General features: G+C 41.0%; 1 protein-coding gene across 1 annotated transcript in view; it reads left to right on the top strand.

The window, feature by feature from the left end:
• LOC123246046 (Fc receptor-like protein 6) overlaps positions 1-11232 on the top strand; it is a 67949-nt gene that overhangs the window by 48041 nt on the left and 8676 nt on the right. Inside the window, exons 2-7 of the mRNA XM_044674999.1 lie at positions 3281-3538; positions 4179-4456; positions 5495-5609; positions 7832-7859; positions 9204-9286; positions 10783-10854. Of these exons, the coding sequence (XP_044530934.1) occupies positions 3281-3538; positions 4179-4456; positions 5495-5609; positions 7832-7859; positions 9204-9286; positions 10783-10854 (834 nt within the window). The remainder of the gene's footprint in view (positions 1-3280; positions 3539-4178; positions 4457-5494; positions 5610-7831; positions 7860-9203; positions 9287-10782; positions 10855-11232) is intronic.

Below are 11232 nucleotides of genomic sequence, written 5' to 3'. Positions count from 1 at the left end.
TATATATATATATATATATATATATATATATATATATGTTTATATATACACATACACACACATGTATGTAATTTATTCAATCACTCAATCAACCAATAAGCCTTTCCTAGGTATTTTCTATGTACTGGTATATAGAAAATATCTAAGAAAGGCTTGTTGGTACACACACACACACACACACACACACACACACACACACACACACAAAACTGATTATATAGAGTGAACTGATATATGACAGAACTGTTATTTTATACATATATGGAAAGAGAGAATTGATTATATATTTATATAGAGAGTGAGTCTATATATGGAAATAGATGTATGTATATGTATATATATATATATGTGTATACTTACATATAAATGTTTTATTAACCTAAATATTCTCTCCTCCCTTGGATTCTAAGATACTGCATCCTCCTAGTTCTCTTCCTAACTCTAAACTGTTCTTTCTTTGTAATTGCTAGCTCTTTCTCCTCTTCTTGGCCCCTCGAGGTAGAACTATCCTACGGTTTGATCTCTGGCCCTTTCTTTTCTTTCTTTCTCCCTAGATGATCTCATTCATTGCCTCAACTACATTACTGTCTCTGTGCAGACAACCCACCAAACTATAACTGTTTTCCAAGCTTCAGGCCTGACTTTAACAGCCTACAGGATCTCTCCTCCTAGATTTTCCTCTGACATCTCAAACACATATCCAAAACAAACATTATTATTTTCCTTTCAAAACCTTCTCCCTCTGACTTCCCTATTTCATTAGTAACATTTGTACAGTCTCTTCTTTGGGAAACTTTAGCATTACCTTTAACTCTTCCCCCTCCCTCAGCCCTCAATCCTCCATATACAGGATCTCATGTGCCAATATTTGTCTATTCACATTACCAACGTCCAAGTACTAGTCCTTATTCAAGCAATCAGCCAACAAGCATTTCTTAGGTACTTACTGTATATCAGGCACCATAGAAGGTGCTTAGGATAAAAAGAAAAAGGAAAACTAATAATACTACCCATTTAGATAGTTTCAGTAGACTCTTACTGGGTCCTCCAAGTTACACCATCACCCTTCCAACCCAAATCTATCCTTCACACTACTGCCAGTTTCCTGTATCATGCCATTTTCTTTGCTCAAAAATCTTCATTGAGTCCTCAGTAAAGTTAAAATTCACTCGACTCATTCATATCCCTCCACAATCTAGTGCCATCCCTATCCTTTCCACCTTATCTCATACAAATCCCCTCTGTTTCAATTAAATTTATCAAGCATTTATTTAAGGAAAAAAAACTAAACACACATTAGGAGTTCACTATGTGGCAGGCACTTTTTTGGGTGGTAGAGATACAAAGTAAAAAAAATGAAACACTCTTTTCCCTAAATAGCTTATATTCTTCTTTAAAAAGAAGTGTGTACACAAGAAAGAAGATCAAAATATCTAATAAGGAAAAGCAAAGTCATTATTTTGGGAAGAACAGCTACTAACAAATTGGGAAAGGTCTCATGTAGGAAGTGATATTTGAGCTGAATTTTGAATGGAGGTAAGGGCTTCAAGAGCCAAAGGAAAAGAGGGAATATATTTCAGGCATGAGAAACAACCTGTGCAAAAGTCCTTCTAGAAGCAAGAGATAGTCTTAAAATAGGATGAGTAGAAGTTGTATTTTATCCCAGAGGCAATAGGTAATCCTTAATACTTTTAGAAAAAGGGGATAAATGATTAGACCTGTAGCCCAGGAATATCAATTCAATGACTGTGTATGGAGGAGAGACTAAAAACAGAGATTAGAGGTATGGAGCCCAATTTAGAGGCAATTGCAATAGTCCATGTGGCACATGATGAGTTTTTCAACTAGGAGGCATTGTACATGGAGAGAAGGAGATGGATTTGAGTGATACTGTGAACAAAGAATAAAGAAGACTTGGTAACTGATTGGATATCAGAGGTGGAGGAAAAGGAAAAGTTAGGGATGACTCCCAGGTTGCAAATGTGGGTGACTAGTGTTTTCAATAGAAATAGGAAAATTAAGAAGAGCTGAGGACTTGGGAAGAGTTAAGGAGTTCCATTTTGGACATTTTAGGTTTGAGATGTAAGATGGGGGTCAGAAGGAAGATAAGGGACAGATACAGATATATGGGGGTAATCTGCACATACTTGACAATTTAAACCATGAGAGATAAGTAGATACACAAGAGAGTACAGAGAGAGAAGAAAGTCCAAGACAGAGCCATGGTGTATACTGAGGTGTATATAGAAAACACAACATATATGTTAATTCAACAAATGGAACTGAGAAACTTGGATCATAAAAGTAGAAGAAAAACCAGGCAAGAGGAGTATCACAAAAACCTGGACAAGAAAGAGTATCCAGGAAGATCCTATCATAGCAAGGTCAATTATAATGAGGACTAAAACATAACTTAGAGTATTGGTTTCAGCATTTCAGAGATAATGGGAGACTTTGAAGAAAATAGTTTTAGTCAAGTGAAAAAAATCAGAAACCAGAGTGTGAGGTATTTGAAAATGAGTGGGAGGGGAGGGGGTGAGAAAACAGAGGCAATAAATGTAGATGGCTTTTTTTGAGAGTTTAGTTGTGAAAGGGAGAAAAGATATAGAGTGATTGTTTGAAGCTATGTTCAAGAGATATTTTTGTTTGGGCTTTTTTGTTTGTTTTGTTCTGTTTTTAAAAATCAAGTAAACCTGGGCATATTTATAGGTATCAGGGAGGTAAGTAAAGAAGCCAGTGAATGCTCTAGCCCAATTAAGCTACTCATCAATCACTATACATACCCCACATTTGACTGTCCCATGTCTTTGTTCATATGCTCATTATATATGCCTGGAATATCCTCCAACACTCCTTTTCTTCCATTTGAATCTCTACTGATCCTTTAAAAGCTTACTCAACTTCCACCTCTTCCAAGAATTCTTCCCGGATCCACCCAAGCCAGCAATAATCTCTCCCTTTTCTGGATATGAAAGGGTATCATTCTCACATAATAATTGGTTATTATGGTTGTGTTCCTGGGGCATCCCTCTTCAGGGCAGGAGGCCCTCAGACAGGTTATCCCAGTTCCACGCCCACTCACCAGCTTAGCCCATAATCCCCCATTGATGTGTTTAACTAGCCAATCAGAGTGGCAGAATCAGAAAAGGCTTGATACCTAAACTGGGATGCAAGGATGAGTAGGATTTTAGTATGGAAAGCCATATGCCTAAAGGTACTAGAAAGGAGAAAGTGAAGGCAGATAGGGACAATGACAGATATATCTTCCTATGTATTACAGACTGGCTGATCCTCCAGGTTCCTTACTCTGTATTTGAAGGAGATGCTGTAATTTTGCAGTGCCAAGGTTGGAATAATGCTAAACTCTCCCAGGTTACATTTCACAAAGAGAGAAAATTAATTAACTTCACTAAGGAAAACAATTCTCTGCCCATCAAAGCAGCAAGGATAGAGCACAGTGGCCTGTACAGTTGTAGTGGGAATGTGAATCATCAAAAAAAAAAGCAAAGTTCTAAACCTGTCATCCTTCAAGTCCAAGGTAAGACCACCTGGCCATGGGATGGAAACTGCCAAGGATAAGGTCCCTGGAAACCATGAAGTCTCAGAACAGGAACCTACCCCCTGGAATCCTCCATGTTGGAAGTCTCTTAGCTAGAAGGGCCAGGACTCAAGCTGCTTGTTCAAGAATATTCTAGACCAGGCTAGCTGAAGAGAAGGAAACAAATCCTAATATATAGTAAATGCTCTTACATTGAGGCTATTGAATTCCTAGGTTTTGATTCTGGGTGTCCCACAGTGTCCCACTGTGAATGCAGAATGGGAAGGGGGGAAGAGAATCTAGCTACATGCCAGGTGCTATACTAAGTGTTTTATAAATATCATCTCGTTTGATCCTCACAACAACTCTGAGTTAAGTACTTTTGTTATCACTATTTTACAGTTCAAGAAATGGAACTAGACAGATTTTAAATGACTTGCCCTGGGTCATACACCTCATAAGTGTCTGAAGCTAAATTTGAACTCAAACCTTCTTGGTTCCAGGCCTGGTGCCTTAACCACTGTGTTCCTTAACTGGAATAAATTATGGCTCAGTTTCCCCCAGCATTTCTAACCCTTAACTCCCAGAACCTCCTCTATCCATCAATTCTCCTTGACCCTAAAATTGACTCTTCCCCTAGAGCTGTTTCCTCAACCTGAGCTGAGAATCAAAAATTCTACTGAAACCATGGAGGGGAGCCCAATGGCCTTGAGCTGTGAGACCCAACTACCTCTGCAGAGATCATCTTCCCAGCTGTACTTCTCCTTCTTTAAAGATAATAAGACCATAAGAGACAGAGACCAGTCCCCAGAATATTGCATCCCAGGAACCATAATAGAAGATGCTGGATTGTACTGGTGTGAGGCAACCACAGAAGATGGCCAAGTTCAGAAACAGAGCCTTGGGCTGGAAATTCAAGTGAGTGGAAAAAGGGAGTGGGAGTGGAAACAGATTGGGGAAATAGGAGAAAGCTGAGAGAGACAGACAGACAGACAGACAGACAGAGACAGAGAGAGACACACACAGAGAGAGACAGACAGACAGAGAGAGACCGAGAGAGATACAGAGAGAGAGACAGACACAGACACAGAGAGACAGAGACAGAGTCAGAGACAGAGACAGAGAGGTGAAGCTGGGAAAGTAATGGTTATAAAGACGAGAGAAAATAATAATATTTCTCATTAATATAGGATTTGCAGTGTCCCCTTAGGAGGCCAGAAGGCACCCAGAGCCCAGCAGTCTCTAACTTGTCTTCTCTTTCAATTCCATTATCTCATCATTCCTTCACCTAAATAATGGTATCACAGCAGGAGATATGGTAGAGCTTTAGGGTGACAGAGGGGTTCTGCTCCTAGTCCTGTACCAGTTTTCCCACATAGGAAAAATCCTGGGTAACAAATTCAGGAACCTATGGAAAACCTGCCTCCTTCCTCTTCTGGGTGATATTCAAGAGGGATGCAGAGAATTATTCTTAAAAAATAGCTCCACGCTTAACGAGAGAGAATACAGTTTGTTTCTTTATAGAGAGTATGTGGTCTCCCCAAAAAGACTTTCAGGTCTCTGAGAGGTTGGGATTTATTAAGTTTTGTACCCCAGTGTTCAGCACAGTTTTGGCTCATAGTAGCTGCTCAGTAAATGTGGATTGACCAAGTGTGCTCTTCCTTTCTTCTGCTTCTAATCCCATCCTAGAACATCTCAAGTCAGTGGGGAAATAAGGAGGCTTCTCAGTAAATGAACATTTCCTTCATACATCACTCCTGGAATGGAGCCACCCCATTCATTGTTCTCATCCTTTTCTTCTTATAGGAAGTACAGAAACCAGATATATGCATAGCCTGGAAAGTTTTCAGTTCCCAACTTGTTAGATTGGATTTCCCTATCCTATTCCTTAAAACAACTTTGGAAAATCTCAGCAACTTAATGTCTAACATTCAGGCCTCCATGTCTCTCCCCTAGGTCCCCAGAAGGCGCAGGAACAGCCAGCTGGTACTAGGGATAACTCTGACCTTGCTAGGTGTGACTGGCATCTCTACAGCCCTTCTGCTTTGTTTCAGGTTCATGAAGAAATCAGGTCAGTATCTTCCTTTAGCATTCTCTGGTCATAGATTCCAATCCTGGTTGGAACCCCAGTCCCACCTTCTCCCTGTCCCCTCAAACTTACTCCCAGGGGCCTGACCCATTTGCACCCTCAGAAGGGGACCCTAGCATTTCATGCATAGACTGGAATACTCCAAGCCTGAAGAGAGCAGAGCTATAAAAATCAAAACTTGAAAAAAGATAAAACAAAAGCTAGCCATAATAATACACAATATAATATTAATGATAATAATAATAGAACATGGTAAGAAGCAGCCAGCTTTCAGGACAAAAACGTGGCTAAGTAGGCCAAAGGTTGGCCAGGAGGCAACTCTGGTAAGGAGCAGTAAATGCACCTTTAAGTCATCACTGACCACATTTGAAAATATTGCTACTGAAAAGGGAATCCATGTGGGGGTGTGATTATGGTTGAAAAGAGAGAAAATCATAATACTTTTAGCTCACATTTCTACAGCATTTCAAGATTTACCAAGCTTTTCTTCTCAACAACCCCATGGCACAGGGTAAGTATTATCCCCATTTTACAGATGAGGAATAAAGGCTTAGAATTGCCTTTCCCACAGGGACTTAGCCAATAAATGCCAGAGCCAAAACTCAAACAGGGGTCTTTTGACTGTCTCATCTGACCATTGATCTAAAGCAGAAAGGGACCTCATAGGCCATCGATTTCAACCCCTTAATTTTATAAAAGAGTTGAAGCAACTTGCCAAAGACATTAAGAATGGTGTCTAGCAATTTTAAACTCAAGTGACCAGAGTAGAAAACACAGGAAGAAATGAGGACTAGAGTTGAATACTTTAAATCCCTCAAGCCCATCCACAAACATATGGACATCTACACCCCCCAAAATGTGTGGAGAGTACCATGACTTTATTAATAATTATCATTATACTAGTTATAATAGTAATAGCTATCTTTTTCAGGGGCTTTACTGTTTAGAAAGCACTTTCTCATTTGATTTTCAGTGCATCTCTCTAGGCTGATACAGTTGTATCCCAAGCCTCTGTCCCTTAGGTGATTCTCATCTTGGGTCCATGGGCTTGTTTTTGGTTTATTTGACAGTTTTTAATATTCTGGTAACTGTTTTTCAATACAATTGGCTTCTTTTGTAATCCTACATGTATTTTTTTGTGCATTTAAAAGCATTATTTTGGGGGCAACTAGATGGCTCAGTGGATTGAGAGCCAGGCCTAGAGACAGGAAGTCCTAGGTTCAAATCTGGCCTTAGGCACTTCCTAGCTATGTGACCCTAGACAAGTCACTGCCCTACTGCCTAGCCCTTACCATTCTTCAGCCTTGGAACCAATATACAGTATTGATTCTAAAACAGAAGGTAAGGGGTTTAAAATAATAAGTAAATAAATAAATGGAAGCATTATTCTGAGGGGTCCATAGGCTTCCACAGACTGCCAAAGAATGGCTGTGACACAAACAAAGTTTAAGAATCCCTAAATCTAAACCGAAATGCCTTTGTCTCAGCCAGTCACAGGGAACCCCACCCTCTCCTGCACCAACCAATGTCTCCTCAGTACCTTCTCCTTATATTGCTGGCCCCTCCCTTTGCCTCTCCCAATCCCAGAGGAAGTTGCCCAAATTCTTCAGTGGCACGGGAGGGACGGGAATAGGACTACAGGTCGACTTGTGATTTTGTTGGCGTAGGGCACTCCTATGTGATGAAATGCCCTCTACCAGTGCAAGTTAGCATCTGCCCTGCAATTTATAATCCAAGAGAGTTGCCCTGGGCACTGAGAGTCACAGCCAACATTGTCCCAAGTGGAATTTGAAGCCAGCTCTTCAGAGCCTTAAATGTGGAAAAGACAGCAGAGAAGTCCGGTTCTGCTTAAAAACCTTCAGTGATGGGGAATTCACCTACTACAGAAGCAGCCCTTTCCACTTTCTGATAAGTCATTGTTGGGGATTTTTCTCCTTAAGTCAAACCAAAATCGGTTTCTTTGGGACTTCCAAACAACTACTCTTAGTCTAACATCAGGGATCAAGAAAAATAAATCCAATCCCTCTTCTACAAGATAGACTTTCAAATAAATAAAGACAGCTATTATGTGCCCCACTTCATATTTTCTCCTCTCCCACTAATCATTCCCATGGAAACATGGACACACAAATGTGGCAAACGCACAATTGGAAAAAATCTATTAGGTTCTTGTTAGTTATTTTTATACACACTTGATTTTACAGAAGGAACTGCTGCCTCTGATTCTGCCAGGTGAGTCTACTGCCTTCTTATTATGAAAGTCACTGAATATTCCTTAGATACTAGCAATGGCTCAAGTAGTATAAAATCTCTGCCTTGAGTGAGAAAGACTTAACTAGGGCAGGGAACTACCTTGTCTCCCTGAGGTTAGTACACAGCTGACCCAATACATTACATATTATAGTTCTCTCCAGTTTGTGCCCCCATGGGCACATGCAGTTTGGACAGCAAGGCAGCCCTAGAGAAGGTAAGAGAACAGGGTCAGTAGTGGCAGTGGTGGGGAAGGGGGAGGAAACAGGCTGCCCCTTCTATAACTATTGCTACTGCATATTGGAGGAGAAAGTTGCCATGGGAAAAGGCAAGGAAGCAGAGTAGTTGGTTGTGAACATCAGGGGACACTGGGGATGAGCCACTTCCAAGGACTACATCCAAATAGGACAGTCTTTTCCAGGGCTTGTCTTCCTTCTCCATTACCTTCCAAACCCATACTCTCATGTCTAATTCAACCTTCCCTGGGTCTTCCTTTGTCCTCACTTCCACCATGCCCTCTGGGGCCCTCCTCTGTGGTTTAAAAGTTCCCTTCCTTCTAATCTCTTCTTTCTATATTCATCTCCTTTTTTGCATACTTAATGCAACCTAGCTTTCCTATGAAGACACCGCATCTCTTGACTATTTCTTCGTGACTTCTCTTATACCTCCTGACATACAGGGCCTGGGAAGAAGATTTGGTGCACGCCTTATTCACCACTGCCACTATCACTCAGTAACTTCCTCTCCCCCTTGAAAATTTGTCCCACCTTGTCCAGATTCTAGTTGTTGCCATCCATAGACTTCCAGGTCACTCTCTTTCTGTTCAGATTAGTTTGGTACTTAGCTTATTGTCTTCTTCTCCACTCCAATCCCTGCTCCCTCTTAAATTGGCCTTCCAAAATGTTTATTTTCTCAATTCCCATGATCTTTGTCCTCAAACTACACTAGCTACACACAGAAATGGTCATAATTTAGATTCTACCCTCAACCCAACACAACTGAATTTCAGAAATCCTAGCTGTGGCTCTACCCCTGGTCCTGTGGAGTCAATTGTGTTGAATTGGTCTAAGTCCTCTACACTCTATCTTTCCCAAGGTTTAGGGTTCCTCTTGAGCTGTATTATCTCTCAGGGCATTTTTAGATGAAATTGTCCCATAAAAGTTAACTGTGTACAGTCTTACGGGTTAGCCCTCACAAAAAGAAAAGTGCCTTAAGCCTACTATGATCTGATAATCCTCTTCTGCCATCCCAGCCCAGGATCTGCAGTCTATTTCATAGCCTTACCTTTCCTCTATGTTCATTCACATTACTCTTTATGTTTCCTAGGGGCCCTTTCTTCCCAGGAATTCCAGAAGCCCCTAAGGCCTCCTTATCACAGGACCTGAAGTCTTGTCCAGTGTATTTCAATGGTAAGGGTCAAGCTGCTCTGCTGGACAGAGAAAAGACCTCTTCAAAAGGAAGATGAAGAAATTATGGACCTTAGAGCTTCCTTGGGCACCTTTGGAAGGATAATAATATTAATAACTCATATTTTATTTAATGTTTATGGAGTATCTTACAGCAACCCTATGAACTGGATAGTGTTCATATTATTATCCTCACTTTACAGATGTGAAAATTGAGGTACTTGTGCATGGTCACACAGGTGGACCAGGATCTCTGTCTTTTGCCAATAGATCTAACAAGAGAAACTGGAGGGCATTAATCATTCCTATGGCAGAGCTGTTAGTAGAGAAGGAGAAAGACAGAAAGCAGGTGAAAAAGAACAAGACCTCTATTGTAACCATAATAATAATATCTTGCATTTATATAGTGTCTACATAGGGACAGCTACATGGCACAGCGGAAAATGCTGGTTCTGGAATCAGAAGGACTCATCTCCTGAGTTCAAATCTGGTTTCAGATACTTACCAGCTGTATGACCCTGGACAAGTTGCTTAGCCCTGTTTGCCTCAGTTTCTTCTTATGAAAAATAAGCTGGAGAAGAAAATGGCATACTGTATTTTTGCCAAGAAAACCCCAAATGGAGCCATGAAGAGTTAGGCATGTGCCTAAATACTATGCAAAAGACTTTCACATATCTCTTTTAATCTTCATACTCTGGGATGGAGATGCCATTATTATTCTCATTTTCCAGGTAAGGAAACATGGGCAGAGAGTAAGCAACTTGGCCAAGATCATACAGAAGAGTAAAGAGTCCAAGGCTAGATTTGAACTCAGATCTTCTTGACTCTAGGCCTGGTATTCTAACCACTGGATCACCTAAAGCTATAGAAATCACCTGTGATTTCTGTCCCTGGATACCTGTAGAGACTTGATCATCATAATCTGCTTGCTGTGGTACAAAAAGTTCTGAGCTGGCAGTTTGCAGATGCAGATTCTTTCTAGTCCTAACTGCCACTCACTCTAAGCATAACTGTGAACAGACCTCATAGGCAGCCTCAGTTTCCTAATCTGTAAAATGGTAATATTGGCCTACATGGCAACAGCATATAGGGGGAAATATAATGGGCTAAAAAATCTGGAAAGCTGGTTTTTAGTCCTGACTTTAACAATAACTTGATGTGTGGTCTTGGGCAAGTGACTAAAGGTCTCTGGACTTCCATTTCAGTAGAGATGAACTGGACCAGAGGACTGGGAGGTTGGTTCTCTATAGTTCCAGCATTCTATGGGTTCGTGGGTTGGGGGTTTTTTAGCCTCTTTTATCCCACATTTTTCCAAAGCAAGTTCCCTTGCCCCCACAGTATTCTACTGCCTCTTGCTATCATGGTTACATTCACAGAGTTTCCTTCCTTCTGGAAGTTTCGTCAGATAGCCTCAGAGGCCATACCTGGGGTTGAAGCCAGGGGCAGGATTCATGGTCTTGGCTAGGTGAGTCATCTCTAAAACCTCTCTCTCCTTCCAGTGAGTCATCAGGAGGAGGAGAGTGGGGATGTGATCTATTCCGTGGTACTTCCCAGGAAGCTGAGAAAGAAAAGTGAGTAACTAGAATGGGATGAGATTGGGGGAGATCAGCCCTGCCCCATAAAGATTCCCTTCTCCAATCCATCCCTTGGGTCCAATCATAGCATTCTTTTACTGGAAAAATTTCATTGGCTCTCTGTTTCCTATGAACACATATCCCAGGTCATTCTCCCTCTTTTCTGAAATTCAGTACTTTGCTCACTATCTTCTCTTTCTCCCTAATTGCTACCCTTATATTTGGGGGACTTCAACATTTATGATGTTGTTCCATCAAACTCCCTAGTTTTCTATCCCTCAGACTCCTCAGACTTATGGGCCTACTCCTCCACTCCACCTCAGTCATGCACAGGGATGGAATCTTGCCATTTACCTACATATTGCACTTCCTTGG

The sequence above is a fragment of the Gracilinanus agilis genome, chromosome 4 (genome assembly GCF_016433145.1).
Source record: "Gracilinanus agilis isolate LMUSP501 chromosome 4, AgileGrace, whole genome shotgun sequence".
In the NCBI taxonomy this organism is placed as follows: Eukaryota; Metazoa; Chordata; class Mammalia; order Didelphimorphia; family Didelphidae; genus Gracilinanus; species Gracilinanus agilis.
Note: the sequence above shows the minus strand (reverse complement) of the source record. Positions and strands in the feature narration are given on the sequence as shown.